Raw genomic sequence first — 26,088 nt, forward strand, 5'->3', positions numbered from 1 at the left:
ATTTCAGATTTTAGTGAATTTCTGCTATGGAAAATGAGGATTTGATACTTCTACATATATTCATGCATCTCATTGTAATTTATTATCACTATAAATCATTCTCAGCCAGTCCATGTAGTCATTGTTGCACATTTCTCATACAATTTTGTATTTTCCCTGTAATTAATGATTTTTTTTTTGTTTGCTTAGTTTTTAGTATTCTTATCAATAATTTATTTCCAAACTGTTCAAGAGAACTGAACTCCTGTTGGTTATAATCAGGAAATCAATCATTTTTTTTTTTTCCGTTTTATTGGCAGCATCCCCTCTGGACTTTTTTATCTTTTGCTCCATTTGAAACTGATTACACTGTGACTTTCACAGCAATTGGGTCTTTAAAGAGTCTTTGCTCTTGGTCCTATGTTGGAGACTTTTTCCTAGATTTCATGATTTTTCTAATTTTGTTTACTGTTTTGTTTTATAGAGCATATCCTCCAGAAGTTTCCTTAGAAGGGTTGCCTGGGAAGTAGATTTTTGAGACCTTACCTGATTATTTAGTAGTTTGCCAGTGTGTAAATTTCTGGTCTGGAAATTGTTTTCTATTGGAATTTTAAAGGCATTGCTTCATTGTATTCTAACTTCCCTAAGAAAGCTTAGGCAATCCAGATACCTAGTCTTTGTTTTGGATTGCCTGTCCCCATGTAGAAATTTAAGTTACAGCTTTCTCTGTTCTGTTTATTCTGTTACCACTCATCCATGTACTTTGTTTTCCAAAATTGTGTTGGTTTTGCTTTTTCCTCTTTGTTCTTGTGTGTTTACAACATTGCTGTAACTACTTAGTGGGTTTCAGAAGAAAGTAGTGATAATTTGCCATGTTAAACTAGAAATCTGATGACATGCTTTCTGTAAAATACTTTCTTTTTTGTGGTGCTAGGGATTGAACCCTGAGGTGCTCTACAACTGAGCTACATCCCTACCCCACCCACTTTTTAAAATTTTCAAACAGGATCTCACTAAGTTGCTAAGGCTGGCCAGGAACTTGCCATTCTCTTGCCTCAGCCTCCCAGGTTTGGGATTACAGGTGTATGCCATATAAAGAAAAATATTCCTGAGACTCTCAGTATAATTAACCAAATTAAAAAGTTAATCATGTATTAATTTCTTTGATAATATTTTTCTTATTTTCTCAGAATGTTTTATTAAAAATATTTTCCCCTCTAATTCCCTCTGTTTTGAGGGATATTACTTTTTCTGATTTGAGAAAAGGATCAAAATTAATATTTGTACTTACTGTTTGTCATAATTTGGGTATTTTAGACATATTAGATCTGTTAGCTGGGTGCAGCTAACCCATACACCTGTAATTCCAGCAACTCAGGAGGCTAAGGCAGGAGGATAGCAAGTTCATGTCCAGCCTTGGCAACTTAGTGAGACTTAAATGTGGCTCAGTAGTAGAGTGCCCTGGGATTATTCCCCAGTACCACAAAAAATGGATGGATGGATGGGTGGGTAGGTAGGTATGTGGCTAAGTAAATAGATGAGGTAAGATAGTTCTTCACATCTCTGTTAAGTAGGTAGCATTCCCAATTTGAGAAAATGCATCAACTTAGTCATTTTCTAAAGATCACTTCTATGTAGTAAATAGCAAATACAGGCTTTGCATCTAGTGTTTCTGATTCTGTAGTTTTATTTTTCTCTTCAATTACAACTTTAATAGTCTTTCATTTATGTGTAAGAATATTTTCAAACATAAAAGCAGGGAGATATAACACTTAAGTGTGAACCCTAATATAAACCGTGGGTTTTGGTCGCTGATATATTCATGCAGGTTCATCACTTGTAACAAATGTAGCATTGTAGTGAGGAATATTGGTATTGGGTAAAATCCCCTCTGCTATCTTCTATTACTGAATCCTACTCACTTCCCTTATAAGACCTGCTACTGTTTGTATTTACTTTGTTTACTTATTTATGGTCTGAATTTTTTAATAGCTCGATAACGTCCTAAGTTCGTTAACCATGTCTGATTTGTGCACGTAATGTTAAAACATAGCAGAAAAGTCAAATATTTTCTGATTTTTTTGGTACTGGAGATTGAACCCAGGAGTGCCTTACCTTGAGCTACATTCCCAGCCCTTTTTTAAATTTTGAGAGAGGACATTGCTAAGTTGCTGAGGCTGGCCTCGAACTGTCTCAGCTCCAAGTTGTTGATTACAGGTGTATGCCACTGCACTGGCAATAAATTTTTTCTTAATGGGGAAAAAAAAGCAAGGAGAGACTCATTAGTAACCCACCATGTATTTATCAGCCAGGTATCAACATTTCACCCAATTTTTTTTTCAAATATTATGCCATTTTCTTAACCTGTAAATATTCGTCAGTATGCATATCTGATATGCATTGAAAAAATAAATTGTGTCATTATCATGCATAACAAGATTAAGTAATTTCTTAATATAATCTACATCTAGTAAGCAAGAACTTTTCTCTGGTTGTCTTGATATATTTTTACATTTGGTTTGTGCAAGCCGGGCATGGTGGCTTGCACAAATCAAATTGTAATTGAGGTAGGAGGATCATGAGTTTAAAGCCAGCCTCAGCAACTTAGAGAAGCTCTAAGCAATTTAAGGAGATTCTGTCTCAAAATAAAATATTAAAAAAAGAAGGGGCTGCTTGGGCTGGGGATGTGGCTCAAGCGGTAGCGCGCTCGCCTGGCATGCGTGCAGCCCGGGTTGGATCCTCAGCACCACATACAAACAAAGATGTTGTATCCACCGAAAACTAAAGAATAAATATTAAAAAAAAAAAAAAAAAAGAAGGGCAGGGCGACAGCGGGGCAGCGCCCACCCGCTTAAAAAAAAAGTGGGGGGGGGCTGGGAATGTGGCTCAGCAGTTAAGCACCCCTGGGTTCGATTCCTGGTATCAAAAACATTTGGTTTGTGCAGACAGTGTCCAAATAGTGTCCACACATAACACTTAATTGCTATGTCTCTAAAGTCTTTTTTAGTTTGTAATAGTCCTCTTTTCCCCCTTTTCTTTACTACTATTTTGTTGAAGAAGCCACGTTATTTCCCGTAGAATATACCATGTTCTTGATGTGGCAGATTGCCGCTTTGTAGTTTCATTTTACTGTTCTACTCTCTCCCATATTTCTTACTTTTTTTAATAGGTGGACACAGTATTTTTATGTGGTGCTGAGGATTGAACCCAGTGCCTCACACATGCTAGGCGAGCACTCAACCTCTGAGCCACAACAACCCCCCCCCCCCCGCCCATATTTCTTATTAACTGGAAGTTAAAGCTAGAGATTTGATTATATGTGGGCTTATTTATGGACAGTACTTAGTTTTGTAATAATACTTCCTAGTGCCACTTGTATTTTCTGCTTCATCAGGAGGAAATATAATGGGTGATGCTAAGAGAAATAGGTGTTATCAGCTTGATCTGTCCATTATAAGTTCCACTGCCATCTGCATATAACCTAATGATTTTAGCTTTATGATCATTGTCTAGATCTGATATTTCTTTTTTTTTTTTTTAAATGTTTATTCTTAAGTTTTAGGTAGACACAATATCTGTATTTTACGTTTATGTGGTGCTGAGGATTGAACCCAGGGCCTCATCCATGCTAGGTGAGCACTCTACTACTGAGCCACAGCCCCAGCCCCTAGAGCTGATATTTTATTAGGTGTTGTTTGTGGTGTATTTTCTAATTATATTATTCCTTCTACATTTATTAGCTGTAACTCTCTAAATGGAGAACTCTCTTTTTTAACTCTTAGTTACTTGAAATCAGAGGAGACAAGATTAATGATTGATTTTTTTTGTCCCCTTTATCAGTTTTCAGAATAATGAGTTTATGCCTTAGCAATTTCCATTGGTGATTGATGGAAGAGTGTTTTTTGAGAGTCATTATAAACCAAGACCTATTTATATAGTTGATATGTTTCAGTGAATAGCAGTCATTATTCATTTTGAATCAAATTGATCCATTAGTATCCCTATTAGTCTTTTATTTCCAACACAAGATGTTCCAGGCTCAGTTTGTACATTTTCTTCTCCAGATAGAATCAGCCATTTTTCTAAGGAACTGTTTTAAAAATGAGAAATAGTTTTTAGAAATAACAGGCTAAGGTACTAGGGATTCATTACTATTGTGTTGTCTTTGTCCTAGGCATTTTCTGTGAATAGAGCTAGGAAAACATTTAGAAAGAGAAAAATAAATCACGAATTCATACATTTCTCATTAAAATGTATGGATATTTGTGTGTTTATTTGGTACTGGGGATTGAACCTAGGGGTGCTTTTATCATTGAGCTATATCCCTCGTCCTTTTTATTTTGAGATAGGTCTCATTATAAGTTGCTGAGGGTCTCACTAAATTGCTCAGACTGGCTTCAAACTTCAGTACTCCTGCCTTGTCTCCTCCTGCATTGCTGGGGTTACAGGTGTGAGCCACCACGCCCTACAAGAATTTTTATTTTTATTTATGTATTTATATATTAGTGCTAGGAATTCAATTTAGGGTTCACACTTGCTAGGCATTTACTTTGCCACTGAGCTATGTTTCAAGCTCAGAGTTTTGTTATGTTTTTTCCTTAACTTCTCTGACTTTAAACTTGTCTATCATTTACTCATACTAAAACAGTTGGGACCAGAAGTGTTTTTCAAGTGTTGGAGTTTTGGAGATTTTGGAATATTTTCATAGACTTTATCAATGGAGGAAAATAAAAAAAATTTCGAAGCATTTTGAATTTCAGATTTTTTAATTAAGGATGCTCAACATGTATCTATATATATATGGCACACATATATATCAATATACATATGTATATATGTTTTTTAAAAATTACTTTTCTATAATAATTTTTTTTTTCTGTACTGAGGATTGAACCCAGGGGCACTCTACCACTAAGCTACATCCTTGGCCCCTTTGATTTTTTGAGACAGGGTCTCACTATGTTGTGTATGCTGGCCTCAAACTTGAGGTCCTTCTGCATAACTGGGATTACAGGTGTAATCCTGGCAGTAGTAAATATTTTCAAATTGTATATTTAGTATATGTTATAATGTATATACATGTATGTGTGTATATGTATATATTACACATATCTATATTTTTTAACCTTTTGTAAGGATAGGTAGAATGTGTTATAAACACAATTTTGCCCCACATTTTCTCTTAATAGTGTATTCTGGAGATCAATCCTTTAAACAGCTGCAGGATAATCTATTGTGTGGACAGCCACACTTCTGGTCCCAACCACTCACATTCATTCACTCTTCCTTTTAAATTCTAATTGTGTGGCCAAATCTGATGAGAGAATTTAATATGATTGAAAATTTAACAATACTGAATTCTCTATTATATCTTTAGACTGGTAATCAAGAGTGAATGAAAGTTTTCATAAAATGATTTTTTTCTCACCCGGCATCCTGATTTACTTTTAAACTTGGACTGCTTTTGATTTGAAGTATTTTAAATTTATTATAAACTTTCAGACTTTTTTTTTTTCTGTAATAGGTATTTAATCTATATTTGGTGCTTTCCTTTTTTTTTTTTTCTTGTCTTTCCTGAAGAGGAAGTATTTATTTGTCATGATTATAGTGTGATATGCCCAAATCAATATAAGTCTTACATGAAAATTTTTGTCTTTGCTTTTTCATGGCCTTGGACCTTGGGGTTATGCATAGGAAAGTCATAGTTAACATGAATGATATTAGATTCTATGTTTGTTAGACTAAAAAGTGAATTTTTAAATTGAGAAAACATTGCATTAATGTCTATCTTTTTGCTGTTGTAATTTTTACATTATATACATATGATTGTTCTCTTATTAATAGTAATATTTTCTCTTGAATCAGATGTTCTGCCTTACTCAATACGGGTTCTGTTGGAAGCTGCTGTACGAAATTGTGATGGCTTTTTAATGAAAAAAGAAGATGTTATGAACATTTTAGACTGGAAAACCAAACAAAACATTGTTGAAGTGCCCTTTTTCCCTGCCCGTGTTCTTCTTCAAGATTTTACGTGAGTCATTGGTTCATTTTATGTGAATGAATTTTTAGAATGTTCCCTTTTAAAATTCAGATTTCCTGATGTATGGATTTATTTTTAATTATGAAGTTTATAAAAGTTTCCCTTTCCAAGCTGAAGCCATGTAATAAAAATCAGGCACATATTTCTCATGCCATTTATTCCAAAACTGCTTTTCCTTAACTACCTGCTTGTCATCTCTATGTAGCTAGTAGGTTTCTCAAACTTAACATATCCAGAACTTGATTTCTTGACTGTCCATATCACCTATCCCTTTCTATGTCTTCTCTCTCGTAGTAAATGCTACCATAGACTCCCAGTTTTTTTAGGCTTCTAATCTAGGATTAGTTCTGATTCCTCTCCTTCCTTGCACCCTATTACCAGTCTTGTCAGCAAATTCTATCATTGCTACCTTAAAATATATCCTGTGTCCAAATATTTTCTACCTCTCCATCACTGTTACCCTGGTTCTAGCCCCATTTTCTTTTACCTGGACTACTAGTACTGTAGTCTCTTACCTGGTATACTTGCCCCCACACTTGCAGCCTGTAGTTGGTTCTTTACATGGTATATGGAGTGACTTCATTAAAAATGTTAATCAGATTATGTCATTCCTCCAGGTACCACTTGATTTCCATCACACTTAGAATAAAATCTGATGTCTTTAGCCTGAAAGACCTTGCATGGTCTGAGGTGTCCCAAGAATTATTTATTGGAATAATGTACCTGGAGCTAAATTTCAAAGGGCACCTAGGATTTTGCTAGAGCATCCCCTTTGTCCACCCACCTAAGTCTGATCTGTGTTACCTCACATATGCTTCTATTCTGTAATCATTGCTCTTTCTTCCCTATTAATTCTTTAAGAGCCAAAACTATTATTTGACCTCATTCTTATGATATCTATTACAGTGAAGGCATTTAGTACATGCTTGTTACATAGTTGCCTGGATATTATGGATGGATGAATATAAGCAAAAGTTATTGGGGGGGGCAGTTATTGTGGATAGCTTTGAGATTATAAGAGGGAACCACAGGACAAAGGGGCTTAGAGCTAGGGAAAAGGGAGGGGCTGTCAAAAAATTGGAGGAAGAAAAGAATTCCACAGGCACCTCCAAAAATCATCTCTTCTTATTTTTGCCTCTTTTGTCCCTAAGCACTCAAATTCTCAGATAATAATGTTAATTCTCATTAAACCAGGGGACAGCTAAATTGGATAATGAGTATATTTTCAAAAATAAATACTAATAAAGGATACTTTTTAAAAATAAAAATGAATAAGTACATGTTAATTATTATTAAACTTTTTATTTAAAAAAATTAGAATTGTAATTTGATATTCTTCTTCTTTTTTTTTTTTTTTTAAGTGGAATACCAGCAATGGTGGATTTTGCTGCTATGAGGGAGGCAGTGAAAACTCTTGGAGGTGATCCTAAAAAAGTCCATCCTGCCTGTCCGACAGATCTCACAGTTGACCATTCTTTACAAATTGACTTCAGTAAATGGTACTTTAATACAGATATTTATAATAATGACAGTAATGCAAGTTTTGTGGAAGTATAAAATATCTGGGAAGGCAATTTATGCCAGAGTAAAGCATGCTTCATTTAGTATTGACTAGTATATTAAAGGAAAACTTGTGGAAAGTTTATGAATTGGTGAAATTTTCTGTACTCATAGTTTAGAACTATTTTCATGTTTGTGTATTTTTGCTGCCATATTTGATAAAAATATACAAGCTTACAACCATCTTTTTTTTTTTTTTTTTTGAGTGAACATCTGAATTAAGTTTTCACTTTTTGTTTTTTAACCTGTTTACCTTTCAGAGAGAATCTAAAGATTTGTCTTTAATTGGTGATTAAAAGCATTGAGCTTACTAAAGCTCTTTCTTTCCACTGAAATAAGTGGAATATTTACATAATATTTATAAGGCTCCTTTGACCAAGGGCAAACAAGAAACCATATTTCTGTTCTCATGCATTAGTCTTTTACATTCCTTGCAGTAGCAGTATAATATTGCAATTTATTATAACCCGTGAGAGTTTTTACACTCTATTATTAAAACTATTGGCTCTGTGCTTCTCAGTTGTTAGAAAGAACTATATTGGCACTTGCTAGCAAGTTATTTAAATTGGTATATATAAAAATGACTATATGGGGCACTTAGAATTAGTTTTTATCTCCATAAATATAAATTATAAATGAAAACAATTTATCTGAAATTTGCTTTTAAAACTTGAGTTAAACAATAAGTGTTAGCCTTCAAACATCATTCATTTACTTCAGATAGCATGCACTTTTTGAAGAGCTAAATTTCTGTTACTTCTAAATGGTTTTGTTTCCTTTTGGGGATAATAGTGCAATACAGAATGCGCCAAATCCTGGAGGTGGTGACCTACAGAAAATAGGAAAGCTTTCTCCACTTAAAATGCAGCCTAAGAAGCTTCCCTGCAGAGGCCAGACTACCTGCCGAGGATCCTGCGATTCTGGAGAACTAGGCCGAAACTCAGGAACATTTTCTTCACAGATTGAGAATACACCCATCCTATGTCCTTTTCATTTGCAACCAGTGCCTGAGTATGAGAATGTTTTTGTTAATATTTATTACTGCCAGTTAATTTTTATTAATAATAATAAATATTGTTAATATTTTTTAGTGCTAGTTATTTTTCAGTTAAGGAAATCACTTTTATTTTCCCACCCAATTGCTGTTATATTGTGTCTGCATTTATGTGCTGTATTTCATTTCTATTGTACTGAAAGAAGCAAAGTTTAAATTAAATTGTTAGTCTCTAGCTGGGTGTGGTAGTGCATTCCTGTAATCCCAGTGACTAGGGAGGCTGAGGCAGGAGGATCGCAAGTTCAAGGAGTTTAAATAATTTTGTAAGATCCTTGATAACTTAGCAAGACACTGTCTCAAAATAAAAAATAAAAGCCAGGTGTGGTGGCCCATGCCTGTCATCCCACTGGCTCAGGAGGTTGAGACAGGAGGTCACAAGTTTGAAGCCCGACTTAACAATTTAGTGAGGGCCTAAAGCAACATAGACCCTGTCTCTAAATAAAATATAAAAAAGGGCTGGGGATATGGCTTAGTGATTAAGTGCCCCTGGGTCCAATCCTGAGTAACCCTCATCCCTCACCCCCCACCCCATCAAAATTTTTTTTCCTGTCCTGGGGATTGAACCTAGGATCCTACAGTATACAAGCATTCTACTACTGAGCTATATCCTCAACACAGGAAGTGACTCCTCAGGAGGTTGAGACAGGAGGTCACAAATTTGAAGCCAGATTGAGCAATTTAGTCAGGGCCAAAAGCAACTTAGACCCTGTCTCTAAATAAAATATAAAAAAGGGCTGGGAATGTGGCTCAGTGGTTAAGCATCCCTGGGTTCAATCACCAGTACCAAAAAAATAATAATAAGAAGAAGATTCAGCCATTTAGCCATGAATTTGTGTGTCTGTGTGCACATGCGAGTGCTAGAAATTAGATAGGGAAATGCTCTACCACTGAGCTATATCCCCAGCCCTATGTATCACTTTTCTGACTAATGTAGATAGAAAATGGGATCTCATTTTAAACTGAATTTCTTATATTAATGAATTTGTACCATTGATATGTTCCTTCATCATTTGTATCTTTTTTATGAATCCTCTATATTTAGCCCCCACACACACAGAGGATTTCAGGGTTTTTTTTTCATGCTGAATCCAGAGTATTATATTAGAATATGACTATTATCACATATGTTATAAACCTAATGAGCCCTTTTAGGGAAATATTTTCCTGTATGGTATCATTGAAAGTAGTAAACATGCCTAGAAAAGAATCCTGTTCTTAGGATTTAGTTAGTTTCCTAATAATTTTTCAAAATAAGAAGTTCTTTGAGTTGAATTTTTATGTACTAAAAAGTTTCCAAATTTTTATTCTTAGTTTTAAGAGAGAGTTCTACTGTTTATCCCATTATTAATAGGCTATCAGAATTTTTTTAATTTAGTAAAAAATTATACTTCCTGTTTTTAAAAAAAATAACATTTGGAATAACTAAGAAAAATGTCCACTCACACATATTTTAAGTGCCAAATAATATATTAGTTTGTTTGCCCCTGAATTGGATTCTTCAAGTTCTATCCAGTTCAAAAATTTTGGGTTCAACATTTTTATAAAGCCTCAGGTTATAGTGATTTCATGTGCTCTTCCTAAGAAGTCACTATAATCTATGAGTCCTTCCCTATGAAATTATGGTAGTTTTATGTAATCACTCTTTATTCCTGCTACTTGCCCTGATTGTTAAGATCATGTTGACTTTTAAGATTAATGCCAGGGCTGGCGTGTAGCTCAGGGGTAGAGCACTTGCCTAGCCCATGTGAGGCCCTGGGTTTGATCTTCAGCACTTCATAAAAATAAATAAAAAGGTATTGTGTCCATCTACAACTTAAAAAAAAAAAGATTAATGCTACATATATAGAAGTTAACTTTCTGAAAAGGAAGATTTATTGATTCAAAATCATTGGTTTTTTGTTTGTTTTGTTGGTGCCAGGGATTGAACCCAGGCTCTGATGCATATTAGGCAAGCATTCTGCTACTGAGCTATATCCCCAGACCTTACTAAAAATCTAACCAGGTGTATCATTTTCCCTCAATTTTGACTCTAAATTGCAAAGTATTATATAGTAGTGGCTGGGAGTGTGGAAATAGTAACACTTTTGTGTTTTTTTATGCATCAGTGAAGTATTAATTATAGGTTCAACTAAGAAATTGAAGGGTAAAAGGTGAGAATTTAACATTTAGCACTTGAAACCACTTCTCAGTTTGAATTGAGGTTACGAGCTAATAAATGTTTTTATGGCACTTTGTTCCATAGTGCTGTGGAAAGGTGAAATACTTGGAGTAGCCCTAGAAAGCTGTGTTCCCCGAGGTCCTAAGAAAAATCTTAAGATGTAGTGTAGCTTCAGTGATCACTCAGCCACGAATTATTAAAATAATCTTTGCCAAAAAAAAAGTTGACAACTATGGGGCTGGGGTTTTGGCTTAGCGGTAGAGAGTTCAACTAGCATGTGCGAGGTGCTGGGTTTGATCCTCAGCACCACATAAAAATAAACAAATGGAGTAAGGGTATTGTGCCCAACTGTAACTTAAAAAAATACATTTTTTTTTTTTTTTTTTTAAAGTTGACAATTAAACAACTCTTTATCATCTGGATCCTGGAGGACATGTATAATTTAAATTATATTGGTATTCTAGTTAACAATTAGCAGCTGATGATCAAAATAAACAAAGCAGCTTGAAATCTTTTAAAATCTATTAGATAAAAATACTTTGCTAAACATTACTACAATTACTCAGAGGTAAATTTTTTTTTGGTCTTTTAGTTTAAATAACTTGTGTAAACTATTTTTATAATACATGTACATTAAATTGCTACTGAAGAATAGAGCCTTTCATTTTGGATGAGATGAATAAAAGGTTTTTTCTGAAAGCTCTATTTTAAACTATGAAATGATGTTCAGGTGTTGTCATTGTCAACATTTATCTCCCGATTTAACTGGCACAAGAGCCAGGTAGGTGAGAATGTTTGTGTTTATTGTTGAGTAAGCTACTACCCTTCTGTTTGATTGCATTGGAAAACCCAACAGTGCTTACTGTTTTATTTTTATTATGATCTAGACAAGTCTCTCATAATAATGTATTTTAAGTATAGTTTTAAACACTTGACTCCTTTCTATAGCTGTCTAGTGTGTTAGGTAAAGCAGAACTTTGTTGAGAAGAAATTTTGAGAAGTCTAGTAAGTGGTTCTTCCATGGGTAATTTTTAATGTTTGCATAAGTATGCATAAGAATCAAGACTTAGAAACAAAGTAAGTCTTTCTTATAATATATGCACCTAATACCAGCTTTTCTTGCTTTTAGACCTGAAACAGTATTTAAAAATCAAGAAGTAGAATTTGGCAGAAATCGAGAGAGGCTTCAGTTTTTCAAGGTATAAATGATTTGAAGAAGTTTTTGTGTTGACATTTATAAAATATTGATAAGTACAATTTTTATATGTGGGCTAGTGGTTTTAAAAGATTTTATGGTACTAGAATTGTTTTGTTCCTACCAAAACAATAAAATTGTAAAATCCTATTGGATACCCCAGTATATTAAAATGAAGATGGAGCACTGGCTTGGGATTCCTTGTATATACCTTGGGCCTTCCCAAACTCTTTTCCCTAAAATCTTTGGAACACAATTAAATACTACTATATATCTGGAATATTTGAACATTTTCTTTGACTTAATTTGGTTTTAATAATTTACAAAATGAATGTTTTTAGGTTCAGATTTTGCATATTTTTTTTAATATGTACTGTAAACTTTGAATTGGCCTTGTTGAATATTGGTGAGCATATTTTAGTATCTATTTATATCTTGATTATGAATATAAGCTCATATGATATACTAATATTTGTATTTCTTGAATCTAAATAAAACATAGTGGAGTTCAAGAGTTTTTAAGAATGTGGCTGTCATCCCTCCTGGAACTGGAATGGCTCATCAAGTAAACTTAGAATATTTGTCGAGAGTGGTATTTGAAGAAAAGGATCTCCTTTTCCCAGACAGTGTAGTTGGCACAGATTCTCATATAACCATGGTGAATGGTTTGGGGATTCTTGGGTGGGGTAAGTAAATTACCAAATACATTTAATTTCCTTTTGGGAAGGGCTGTTAGTAACATTATCAAAGAACAAATAGCTTGTCTTCATAGCTTGAGGATCTGTTTTTTTTTTTTTTTAATATCAATTATAGCAGCAGCAACAACAAAAACATCTAAATTCAGGGAGTTTATCAATTGTGTGGTAAAAAGAGGATTTGTGAAAAATTTGCACAGGGCCAGCACAGTACTACCATTTGGGAAGTAATTGCAGTGATGATGCTGAGGAGGTGAAGGGGCAGTGTGGCAATGTTGATGTAGCTAGACTTGTTAATCCTTATTTAAAGTTCTTCAGCAGCTTCTCCTGGTTGCCTTTATAAATCTAGATTCCTTAATGGCATTTTATTCAAGCCCTTCACAACCTGTTGCCCTTTTGACCATTCACCTGCACCCATCTTAGAGACTATTTATTTTATTTTTATTTTGGGGATACCAAGGTCACTCGACCACTGAACCACATCCCCAGCCCTATTTTGTTATTTTATTTAGAGACGGGGTTTCACTGAGCTGCTTAGCACCTTGCTTTTTTGCTGAGGCTGACTTTGAACTCATGATCCTCCTGCCCCAGCCTCCCAAACTGCTGGGATTACAGATGTGTGCCACCATACCCAGCTGTTTATTTTATGTTTTGAGACTAGTTATTTATTACCCTGAATGGGTTGTGCTGTTTCATACCTAATGACTTTGGTGACCACCCCTTTTATTGCTGAAATATGGCTACTATTAAATCTTACTTTAAGATTGAGCTCTGTTGTTTCCTGAAAGCCTTAACTCCTCTCACTGAATTAAGAATGTCCTAGTCTGTACTTATTCTTTTATAGGGTGTTACAATGGTTGATTTTTTTTTTTTCTTTTTCATTAGATTGCTTTTCTTAACATTGACGGGATGGTATGAGTTGTATTCATATCTGTGCCTTGAGCATAGTACAGTGTGCATAGCATAAATACTAAATATTAAATTTAATATAAAGGCAAAAACATCACTTCTTTAAACCACATGCATGGAGTCATTTTTTTGAGACGGTCAAAGGTTCAAGTCCACAGTAACAGCAGTGTAGCAGTGTTCTGTAAAGTACTGTGTAAGTCAAGCTTGTGAAACACGTGGAGATTTAAATGTTACAGAGCAAACTTCATCTTTAAATATACTCTACTAATAAACCTATTCTTATCACTAGGAGTTGGAGGCATTGAAACAGAAGCCGTTATGCTTGGTTTGCCTGTTTCTCTTACTTTACCCGAGGTGGTTGGATGTGAGTTAACTGGATCATCCAACCCTTTTGTTACATCCATAGATGTTGTTCTTGGCATTACAAAGGTAAGTTAGAGTTGTAGCACGTTTATGACTTAGGGGACTTTATTTTTTCATAGGTGGAGGAGTCCCACAAGAGCAGAGATTTTGGTTAATCCCTCTAACCTTAGATTTTACATTATTAGCCACATCATGGTATTTATCATTATAGTAATAAAAGCAGACATGTAACATTTAATCTGTAGTAGTAAGTACAAAAAATAGTCATTATTTATTTGACATACTATCTCATTTAGTCCTCATTATAAGACCAGGAAATAAATATGTTTTTATTTTAAATAAATACTATTTTTATTATAAAGATTAACTCATTAATGATACAGATTAATGGGTTTCACTGTGACATTTCATACCTGCATATTATCATATTCACCTTCCCTTTTACTGTTATATCATCTTAATTCGAGAAAACTAAGACACATGAAGCTCACTTAACAAAGGTTCCTAAGGACAAAAGGGTTAAGTAGTAGAACAAGAATTCTGATCCAGGCAATCGAGTTCTCCAGTCCATGCTCTCAACCATTATTAATTATTGCCTCAATTAAATACTTCTTGACTACATGAATTTTTAAAATATCATATTTAGGAAAAGTCTGTCTGTATCCCCTTAATATTTAATTGAATTATTTGCCCTTCAGAAACCATTACTTTACTAGGTCATGTTTTCAAAAATAAGTCCTGTTACTGGGCTGGTGATATAGTCCTGTAATCCCACCATCTCAGGAGCCTGAGGCAAAAGAATACTAAGTTTGAGGCCAGCCTCAGCAATTTAACAATAATATGTCTCAAAATAAAAATCAAAAAGACTGGAGATGTAGCTCATGGGTAAAGTGCCCCTGGGTTCAATTCTTTTTTTTTTTTAAATGTATTTATTCAAATTTCTGTTTGGTTTTTTTGTTGTTGTTTTTTAATTGACTTTTTTTAAAATTTTTTTTATTTTTAAATTTTTATTGTTGTTCAAAACATTACATAGTTCTTGACATATCATATTTCACACTTTGATTCAAGTGGGTTATGAACTCCCATTTTTACCCTGTATACAGATTGCAGAATCACATCGGTTACACATCCACTGATTTACATATTGCCAAACTAGTTTCTGTTGTATTCTGCTGCCTTTCCTATCCTCTACTATCCCCCCTCCCCTCTTCTCTCTACCCCATCTACTGTAATTCATTTCTCCCCCTTGTTTTTTTTTTCCCTTTCCTCTCACTTCCTCTTGTATGTAATTTTGTATAACACTGAGGGTCTCCTTCCATTTCCATGCAATTACCCTTCTCTTTCCCTTTCCTCCCACCTCTCGTCCCTGTTTAATGTTAATTTTCTTCTCATGCTCTCCCTCCCTACTCTGTTCTCAGTCGCTCTCTTTATATCAAAGAAGACATTTGGCATTTGTTTTTTAGGGATTGGCTAGCTTCACTTAGCATAATCTGCTCTAATGCCATCCATTTCCCTGCAAATTCCATGGTTCAATTCTTAGTAATCAAAGAAACTGGTTACTAAGAAACTGTTTCTTTGAGCTTTTAAAATATTAGATGCATGATGCTTAAGAGTTTTAGTAAATAAGAAGTTGTAATTCTTCGACCTAAATTCACTAACTTATTAAGTCCCATTTTTTAAAAGTGATTACACCTGGAAAATGTTCCACATAAAATTCTAATATGGATCCCAGCTTCTTAGCATTTCTGGTTAAATTATTGAAGACTTTCAGGAAGCTCCACAGGGTGAGGAGATGATAATGCCTTCCTCTCAACATTTGGTATTGATCCTTCTTCTCTAATTAGGAAAAAAAAATTGTCATCTTAAGGAAATGATTGATTCAGTGTAGGGTACCAAAGATCAAGATGTTAAATTGAGAATTGCAGGATTATTCCTAAAAGAAAAAAGGAATATCTTACTTTTAGAGAAATTAATTCTTCAGATATCTTGAAAATTAATGTTGTTTTTAGACCATCCTCTGGCTGTTTTTTTCCTTAACAATATTATTTTCTGTGTGTCTGACATTTTAGCTTATTGTTAGAGAAATTTAATCTACTTTAATTTTTTGATTTACATTTTTTTGATGTATTATATAGAATTTGTTAAGCTGAGATCCATATTAGAATTTTATGTGGAACATTTTCCAGGTGTAATCACTTTTAAAAAATAGGACTTAATAAGTTAGTGAAACCTAGAAATTTAGGTTGAAGAATTACAACTTCTTATTTACTAAAACTCTTAAGCATCATGCATCCAATATTTTAAAAGCTCAGAGAAACAGTTTCTATACAATACATCAAAAAATGTAAATTTAATGTAAAATTTAAATTTAATCTATTTAATCTGTGTATGTTTACATTTATTGAATGTTATTTCTCTTTTTAGGTTCTGTTTTATTCATGATCTTTATAGAATTAATCATATCTATTTTCTAAAATACATATTGTGATACCTAATTAATTTGACAAAGATAGCATTTGCCTTAGTATCTCTCTCTTATCAGTATTTCACTTAGATGTATAACAATAAATACAGAGGAACATCTTTCTTTGAGGGAGGTTTTTGTTTTGTTTTGTTTTTAAAGGCTCCCACCATACAGGAAGAGCTCCAAGGGAGGGAACTCTGGCTGTTCTTTGTTTTTTGTTGTTGTTGTTGTTGTTGGCATCGTTGTTTATGGACACACAATACCGTTATTTTTATTTATTTATTTTTATGCAGTGCTGAGGATTGAACCCAGTGCCTTCCACATGCTAGGCAAGTGCTCTACCACTGAACCACAACCCTGGCTCCCCCAGCCATTTTTATTTTTTATTTTGAGAAAGGGTCTTGCTAAGTTGTTGAGCCTGGCCTTGAATCTGCAATTCTGCTGCCTCAGCCTCCCAAGTCACTGGGATTACTGGCTTGTGCTACTGTGCCCAGCAAGTTTCTACATCTATTAAAAAAGCATCTGGATTAAGTGATCTTGAGTGCCTGTTAAATGTTAGGATTTAACATTCATAGGTTGAAGATTATTTCAGTCTTAGTCACCTCCCTAGACCCTGTTTCCCTGCCAGCCTGAGATCACTTTACAATTTTGAAAAGACTAGTTGTTTTGGTTACTTGGTACTAATGAAGAATGATTTTAGAAGGAATTAAGTTTGAAACCACATGTTAAATCCTATCAAAATGGAATATTTGGATCGGTAGTTGTAATTCAAAGAATTTTTGTAGCTAGTGTATAATTTTAACCTAAATATACAATCATTATTTTATTAAATCTAAGGTGCCTTCAGTGGCAAGAAGCACCTTTATTTTTTGTGCTGCTATAAAAGAAAAAAACACTTATGCCTGTAATTTCAGCTGTTTGGGAGGCTGAGGCAGAAAGATCTGAAGTTCAAGATCAGTGTGGGCAGGGCTGGGGATGTGGCTCAAGCGGTAGCCCACTCGCCTGGCATGTATGCGGCCCAGATTCGATCCTCAGCACCATATACAAACAAAGATGTGTCCGCCGAAAACTAAAAAATAAATATTAAAATTCTCTCTCTCTAAAAAAAAAAAGATCAGCCTGGGCAACTTTGCAAGACCCTGACTCAAAATAAAAAACGTCTGGAGAAGTAGCTAAGTGTAGAAGGTTTGCCTAGTATGTGTGACACCCTGGATTCAATACCAAGTACCACATAAAAAGGAAAGAATAAAGGCTCAACAGGCATACATTAGAGTCCATGTTATATCCAGATTTCAAAGGCATTTAACATGTGAATTGTAGCCATCTTGAGTTTTAAGCCCTTTTGGCTGTGACTAACAATGGCATTGGTTTTTTGGGGTACTGAGGAGTGAATCCAGGCCTGCTTAACCACTGAGCCACATCCCCAGCCCTTTTTTGTATTTTTTATTTGGAGACAGGATCTTGCTGAGTTGCTCGGGGTCTCACTAAGTTGTTGAGACTGGCTTTGGACTCAAGATCCTCCTGCCTCAGCCTCCTGAGCCGCTGGAATTACAAGTTTGTGCCTCCATCCTGGCTGACATTGGACCATTTTTTAATTAATGGTCCAATTAAATCTTAAAATACCTAAAAACCAGAATGAGTTTATGTTTCATATGAACATCAAGGGATCTGGTTCTTTCAATATCAATAGTATTGGTTAAATATTAGATTTTATAGTTTTCAGGAAATCCTTGCTAATCTTGCCATTTCTGATTTTTTTTGTGTGTTTGTATTCCTTTTTATAGCACCTCAGGCAAGTAGGAGTAGCTGGAAAGTTTGTTGAGTTTTTTGGAAGTGGAGTTTCACAATTATCGATCGTAGATCGAACTACAATAGCCAACATGTGTCCAGAATATGGTGCTATCCTCAGCTTTTTCCCTGTTGACAATGTGACATTAAAACATTTAGAACATACAGGTAAGAGTATATAAGAATGAACATGTTAGATTTCCACTGTATCTTTCTGATAATATTTATATTATTTAATATTTTATATTTAATATTTCTAAAATCGTCTTGAAACAGTGGCTTTTTAACTGTATCATATGTCTATAAGAGTGTTCCGTCCTTAAAAACTAGCCCCCATGATCCATTGACAGCAACTTAAAGGAATTATTCAAACCACTAATTCTCATGTTTCCCCCATGATAATGGATTCCACAGGGATCAGATATTTCACTTTAATGGAAGCCAGGCTTGAGCATATTCACAGCTATTTCATTCTGTAGGCAGAGTAGAAGAGCCACCAGACAAGCGTTTGGGACAGAGTTCTTTCCAGAGAATAGGAAGCACCAGTTTTGCCAAAAGCAACACATAGGGTTACAGGTTCCAAATCTCTTGACTATTCACAACCAGAATATATTGATATTTCATAAGGCTTCTATTCTTTAAAAAGTAGATCTCTTCTTATTTTTCCTTTTATGAGGAAATTATTGCTGAGCTACTTATCTTTAATTGAAGATATGTTTGATTAGAGGGGGATATATACTATATTCTTGAGTTTGAGGGCACATTATTATACATGAGTGAATCAAATGGCAAAGTGAATGACAAACTATATGATATCTTAGCAGGAATGTTCCCTGTAAAATGCAAAACTTTCTCATATCTGGAATTTGGTTGGTAGAAGAACTTCAAGAGAGAAGTGATTAGAGGTGCCTCATTACTTTATATTAATCTGAATTAAGATGTTAGTCATATTTTGTTGTGTATAGCAAATTGCCCTAAAATTCAGTTGCTTAAACTAATAATAATAATTTATTGCCTTACACTTTCAGTATATCAGTAATTCAGACAGGGCATAGTGAAAGAGCTTTTCTCTGCTTCATATCTGGGGCTTGAACTATGAGATTTGAAAGCTAGGGCCTAGAGTCCTGAAGGCCTGTTTTCTCACACATCTAACAATGAATGGTTGTATGTTGGGGACTAAGCCAGAGCTTTCAGATGTGCCTACATGTGCCTCTGTGGTATCTTCATATAATCTGGGCTTTCTCAAATGTGGCTTCTCAGAGATAAAAACAAGAGAAGTGTTACACTGTGTTTGTTTCTTGCTTGCCATTGGAATTTCACATCCTTACTCTTTAAGATTGATTTCCTTACTAGATTTTGTTCTTGTTTCTTCCATTTAGGTTTTGACAAAGCCAAACTCAAGTCAATGGAGACGTACCTTAAAGCTGTGAAATTGTTTCAAAATGACCAGAATTCTTCAGAACCTGAATATTCCCAGGTATATGCAGATAACTCACCCAGTCATTATTAGAAGCATAAATTGTGGTACCTGGCCACTCGGGTTCAGGTCCTAGCTCTAAAACTTATTAGCTGAACAACCATGGACAATTTATTTAGCCTTTTTGTCTCTGTTACCTAATCTCTAAAATATGATGTCTAGCTCATAGAATTTTAATAATTTTCCATAGATTTTTCTATTGCTGGTTTATGACTGACTATTCCTTTGTTATAGAGGAACATTGTTATATGGTCCTAAATGTTAGTTTTAAAGCTATCTTACAATCTAAGCAAGTATTATCTGTTTAAATACATAGAGTTCATATTCAGAAATAAAACTTATTAAAATTTATTTCTAAAGAGTGAATTAAGGAGACTGGGATTGTAACTCAGTTGTAGCTCACTTATGCCTAGCATAAGTGAGGTCCTAGGCTCAATCTAGTAATTCAAAATAAAAATAGAGTGTATTGAGGATCTCTAAAGAGTTGGTGTTATCAAGCATTTTGTTGACTGTTAAGCTTTTATTTATTTTTTTAAACAGGAAAATCCATTTTCTTAGCTTTATTTATCTTAGCATGTCCCCACCCAATATGAACTCTTAATATGTATACTTCTTTGTAGGGCTTTCCATTAGAATACAAGTAAATAAGCTCCACAAGGACAGGAACTTTGGTATTGTTTTCTCAGGTTCTAGAATAGTGCTTGGCATAGTAAATATTCTTTTGTGGGGTGAAGGGGCGGGGTGCTGGGATTGAACTCAGAGAAACTCAACCACTAAGCCATATCCCTGGCTCTTTTTAAAAATTTTTATTTAGAGACAGGGTCTTAGTGAGTTACTAAGCAACTAACCATTGCTGAGGCTGGCTTTGAACTCACGATCCTCCTTCCTCAGCCTTCCAAGCTGCTGAGACTACAGGCGTGTGCCACCACACTGGGCTAGTATACATTGGAATTGAATTTGTGTTAACTTCTCTGATTATTTTCTGATTTTCTTGACCTATGTTGAATCTAATGTTTTGTCCACATTTAAAAAAAAAAATGGAAAGAATAAGAAAAATTAAATGGAAAACCTGGGACGGTAGAATAAAATGGGAAAAATATGGCAATTAAAAAAACTGACCAGGGGCTGTTGCTGTGGCTCAGTGGTAGAGTACTTGTCTTATACACTGATACTAGGTATTTAACCCAGGGAATTTTACCACTGACCTATAGTTCTAGCTCTTTTATTTTGAGATAGGGCCTCATTAAGTTGCTGAGGCTGGCCTCAAACTTGTAAACCTCCTGCCACAGCCTCCTGAGTTGCTGAGTTTATAGGTGTGCACCACCACACCTAACCCCAATAATGATTTTTTAACCAAAGAATAAAAGAAAGACCCTTTGAAACCAAGTGGCGAAAACCCTCTTCTCTGCTGTGTATTCCTACAGCACCCTTTATTGACAAATTTTACCTCATGGAAGCTGATAGAGGAGAAATGTGTTAATAAGCATTACCTACCTCCATGATCTGAGAACAAACCAAGTCTGAATTTAGAGTTCTGAGGCAGTATGGGATAGCTGGCATGGGCTTCTACTTTATCATCAGGCATATGTTACAACAGTGTTTATGTATGAGGAGAGAAAACATTTGGAGTCCCACAGATTTCATGTAGATTACATAATTTGGTGTTGTGGGAGTTTGATTTGCACTGATCTGCTTAATCTTATCAAGTTATGTTTCACAAATTTAAAAAAGTTTGTCTTAAAGTCTTTATTTCTAGGGGAGTGTTTCACCACTAAAGTAAATTATGTTAAATGATAAATGAATGTGAATGTACTCATTCTGCTTCAGAAAGTAATGCTTGAATTGGAATCTGTACTTAGGATTTCTTCTCCTAATTCCTTCTCTTCCTCTTTTGTTTTCCAAGGTGATCCAGATTAATCTGAATTCAATAGTTCCATCTGTCAGTGGTCCAAAAAGACCTCAGGATAGAGTTGCTGTGACAGACATGAAAAGTGATTTTCAAGCTTGCTTAAATGAAAAGGTAAATTACTTAATTGTTGTTATATCCATCAACATTCTTTGTGCTAAGCAGTAAAGAACCAACAAGTTTATGGGATTGATCCATAAAATCACTCTTCTGCTATATTTGTTATATATATATTATGGCCCATATCAGCAGCACTCTATTTTTCTTTCTGTCCATTGTGCAGGTCTTATTTGGTGAACTTATTCCTGGTTTCACTGTGAGGATCAGAGGCTATTTAAATTAAATTTTAAGTTAGTTAAAATTTAATGAAGTTTAAAGTTGATTTTCTTAGTCACAATAGTCTCATTTCAAGTGCTAAATAGCTGCATGTGGCTGTGGCTCTTGGCTTGAACTGTACAGATACTGAATATGTACATCATCAGAGAAAGTTTATTAAACTGTACTGTTCAAGAATTTTGTGACTTCCCAGACTAGGATAACATCACTATACTGTGACATTACTCACATAAAATCTGATAAAATATAACTGAATAACAATTGACTCCTTTGGCTTTGGGCGGGGGGGGGGTGGTTGTATTTTCTGAGAATCATGGTGTTAGTCTGGTTTTCTCTGTTCTATTACAAGAACTATGAGTTGGTTTTCTTTACAGAGACTCTTTTTTTTTTTTTTCTTCTTTCCTTTTTATGGTACTGGGGATCAAACCTAGGGATGGTCTGCCACTGAGCTACATCCCTCAGTCTTTTTATATTTTATATTGAGACAGGGTCTCAGTTGCTAAAACTGGCCTCAAACTTGGGATCCTCCTGCCCCATCCTACCAAATAGCTGGGATTACAGGTATGGAGCACTGTGGCCAGCTTCAGAGCCTTTCTCTTTATGATTTCTTCACTTTTTATTTGGAAAATGTTAAACTTGTACAGAAATAAAATAGTGTAATGAGTTACTGTGTATGTGTCACCCACCTTTAACAATTACTGGCTCATAGCCAATCTTGTTTCATCTCTTACACTCATACACAGGGTCATTTTAGAGCAGATCTTCAGAATAGAAAGAATTTGTACCATTTCTTGAGAATTACTGTAAGAAAGAATGAATAGACAAAAACAAAGCCAATTAAGATCTGGATTTTGGCTGGTGTGGTGGTGGATGCCTGTAATCCCATCGGCTGGGGAGGCTGAGGTAGGAGGATCACAAGTTCAAAGCCAGCCTCAGCAATTTAGCAAGCCCTAAGCAAATTACTGAGACCCAGTCTCTAAATAAAATACAAAAAAAGGACTGGGGATGTGGCCCAGTGGTTAAATGCCCCTGGGCTCAATCCCCAGTTTAAAAAAAAAAAAATCTGGGTTCTGGGTAGTTGGATGGATTCGTTTAGTAGATAAGTTTTTTTATTTAATTTTTTAAAATTTCTTTAGTTGTCCTTGGACCTTTTTAATTAATTTGTTTATTTATATGCAGTGCTAAGAGTCACATCCAGTGCCTCACACATGCTACACAAGTGCTCTACCACTGAGCTACAATCCAAGCTCAGTTTTTGCTTATAAAAACCACCAAATTTGTATCATGATTATTCAAATCACACTTCAGCTGAATTATAACTACTGAATGTTATGGACTCTCAGTGTCAGTTATAAATAGAACTTTGAATGTTAAATCATCAGATGTCAAGTGTCTGTACTTTCTGCCAATCTTATTTTTCTATACAAATCCATTATGTTTAGCTTATATTTATGTGCAAACCCATATAGGTTGGATTTAAAGGCTTCCAAATTGCAGCTGAAAAACAAAATGATACCGTCTCTATTCATTATGAAGGAAGTGAATATAAGCTGTCTCATGGATCAGTGGTTATTGCTGCAGTAATCAGTTGTACCAATAATTGCAATCCATCTGTCATGCTTGCTGCAGGTAGGTTGTGGTTTATAACCATGTTTTCTTGTCCTAAAATTGTTTTTTGTTTTTCTGTTGTAGTCATGGATATCAGTCTCTGTTTGATATTGAGAGTTTCTCAGATCTTAATTAGGTCCTAAGGAGCCTGAGTTTGATTTATACTGTTAATTTTGTTTTATTATAGAAAGGTAATTTTTTTAAAATTATAACTTACTGATATATTAGTTGTAGTCACAGGTCTGTTTCTTCAGTTAATTTAGAAGTATAATTGGTGTTTCTTGGTTTTCTACAAGAATTTTATTATCCCAGTAAGGAGGATTCCATTGAGAGTTATAAAGGAAGTAAAAGATTATTGACAAGGATTGTAAATGAAATCAATTTGTATATACATTGGAACAGTTCTTTAGTTGTATAAAACCATGTAGAGTAAATATTAAATTACCCTGACTTTATTATGACAGTATTTAAACATGTCTCATTTAGCTGGGTATGGTGGCACAAAACTAATGCCTGCAATTTGGAAGGCTGAGGCAGAAGAATCCAAGTTCAAGGCCATTCTCAGCAATGTAATGAGACCCTCAGCAACTTAGACCTTGTCTCACAATAAAAAATAAAAAGGGTTGGGGAAGTAGCTTAGTGTAAAGCATTCCTGGGTTCGGTCTCCAATACTAAAAACAAAAAGTAATAACAAAAAAAGGTTCATTTTAGGTGGAGGCAGTAGCACATGCCTGTAATCCCAGCAATTCAGGAGGTGGCAAGAGGATTGCATGATTGAAGCCAGCCTCAACAACTTAGCAAGACCCTGTCTCGAAATTAATAACTTTTTAAAAAGCTGGGGACATAGCTTAGTAGTAAAGTGTCCCCAGATTTAATCCCCACTTGTTAAAACAACAAAAGATTTTATTTACTCATACCTCTTATATGTATATATCCTTTTATTTTTGTTTGTGTGCATGATACTGTGGTGTTAACCCATAGCTTAATAATTTACAATATAACAGCTAGTGTATCTATTATAACTTATCATTTGTTTTAAATGAGCAAGTCAGTAGAATAAAATGAACAAAGTAGTGACAATAAATATGAATTTGTTTGGGTTTTTACTCCAAATAGAATTTGAGTCTAATCGGCTAATTAAATTCTTTCTTGCTTCCTACTCTAATACAAAAGAGAAAACACTCCCATTAATAAATACATCATTGTTTGTTGACTTTGCAGGTCTTTTGGCTAAAAAGGCTGTTGAAGCTGGTCTCTATGTTAAACCTTATATTAGAACAAGTTTATCTCCAGGCAGTGGGATGGTTACACATTACCTCAGTTCAAGTGGAGTATTACCATATCTTAGTAAGCTTGGGTAAGTGACAGTTTTATATTGACATTGGTGTTTAGTAGGTATTGAAGCTGCTTATTAGGGCTTTTCATATACAAAGAGAAGATAGAATATGCTATAGTTCTACTTGTTACTTTGCCATAACTACACAATCTCTGATGCCTTGAAACTCAGCAAACAGGGCATTTCTGATGAGCAGTGAACTGTGCTGGCTATTTAGAAGTAGAACATGTAATCACTCAGCTTCAGGATACTTAGTTGGAAAGAAAAGACAAATAAAAACCAGGTTAATAGTGACAGTATAAGTAGTACCTAGTACTATGTAATTTCCATGATTTGTATACAGTTGAATAAAATCTTAAGAGATTGTGTTTATTAACTCAATAAATAATTGAGGTTTTGTAAGGTTATTTGGTCTACAGAACATAGATTGAATTGTCCCTGAAATTTGGTGAAAATAAACATTTACATTTTTTATCAAAAAACTAATTGATGCTAGTTGTGTTTTCTGTATATTTTAAAACATACTATCTTATATAAATTATCAGTTCCTTTGAAAGCCTGATAAATTTTAGATGTTTTTGCTCTTAGAATAACCAAGTAATTTACAAGTATTATGCTCATAATCTTTTAGCTATATCATCTTGGAATTATTGACAGGTACCCTTCTCTAGCTTACTTTGGTTAAGAATTAAAAGATTTATTCATAACAGAGTGCCTTATTTTATTTCTCTGGGGGGGTCTTTGGTGAAATTGCTGTAGCCAGATTGTCTTGATACAGTTTAAGCAAACATGTTGGATGTAAGTACAAAACAAATATTTTAAAAGGTTATATTATAACAAGTGGTATTTGAGAAATTTTTTCATGTAGCGTGATAGATGCTGTTGACCTGATAGGGAATGCCGGAAGTATCAGGGTCCTTCAAAGGTTTGCATTCACTACAGATAAGCATGAGAATTAAACTTGATTGCTCAAAATGTTGTGAAATTAATATATTGATGAAGTTTAATCTGTGTGTCATGAATATCATTTTGAATAGTCTTATTGCAATAATGGAAATAAGGGGCTGGGACTATAGCTCAGTGGTGGAGCACCTGCCTACCATGTGTAAGGTGTACTGGGTTTGCTTCTCAGCACCACATTTAAATAAATTAATTAAATAAAGGTCCATCGACAACTTAAAAAGATTTAAAAAATAGTAATGGAAATGAAAGATAAGACT

General features: G+C 34.5%; 1 protein-coding gene across 1 annotated transcript in view; it reads left to right on the top strand.

Moving 5' to 3' along the window:
• The window catches only part of Ireb2 (iron responsive element binding protein 2), a 53,808-nt gene that overhangs the window by 15,145 nt on the left and 12,575 nt on the right, over positions 1 to 26,088 (top strand). The window contains exons 3-13 of the mRNA XM_046428017.2: positions 5,845 to 6,010; positions 7,381 to 7,518; positions 8,372 to 8,590; positions 11,921 to 11,990; positions 12,489 to 12,672; positions 13,880 to 14,019; positions 18,202 to 18,373; positions 19,585 to 19,682; positions 21,586 to 21,702; positions 23,394 to 23,553; positions 24,754 to 24,889. Of these exons, the coding sequence (XP_046283973.1) occupies positions 5,845 to 6,010; positions 7,381 to 7,518; positions 8,372 to 8,590; positions 11,921 to 11,990; positions 12,489 to 12,672; positions 13,880 to 14,019; positions 18,202 to 18,373; positions 19,585 to 19,682; positions 21,586 to 21,702; positions 23,394 to 23,553; positions 24,754 to 24,889 (1,600 nt within the window). The remainder of the gene's footprint in view (positions 1 to 5,844; positions 6,011 to 7,380; positions 7,519 to 8,371; positions 8,591 to 11,920; positions 11,991 to 12,488; positions 12,673 to 13,879; positions 14,020 to 18,201; positions 18,374 to 19,584; positions 19,683 to 21,585; positions 21,703 to 23,393; positions 23,554 to 24,753; positions 24,890 to 26,088) is intronic.

This window comes from Marmota monax, unplaced genomic scaffold (genome assembly GCF_021218885.2).
Source record: "Marmota monax isolate L192 unplaced genomic scaffold, Marmota_monax_Labrador192_F-V1.1 WCK01_AAM20220418_F8-fsc00111, whole genome shotgun sequence".
In the NCBI taxonomy this organism is placed as follows: domain Eukaryota; kingdom Metazoa; phylum Chordata; class Mammalia; order Rodentia; family Sciuridae; genus Marmota; species Marmota monax.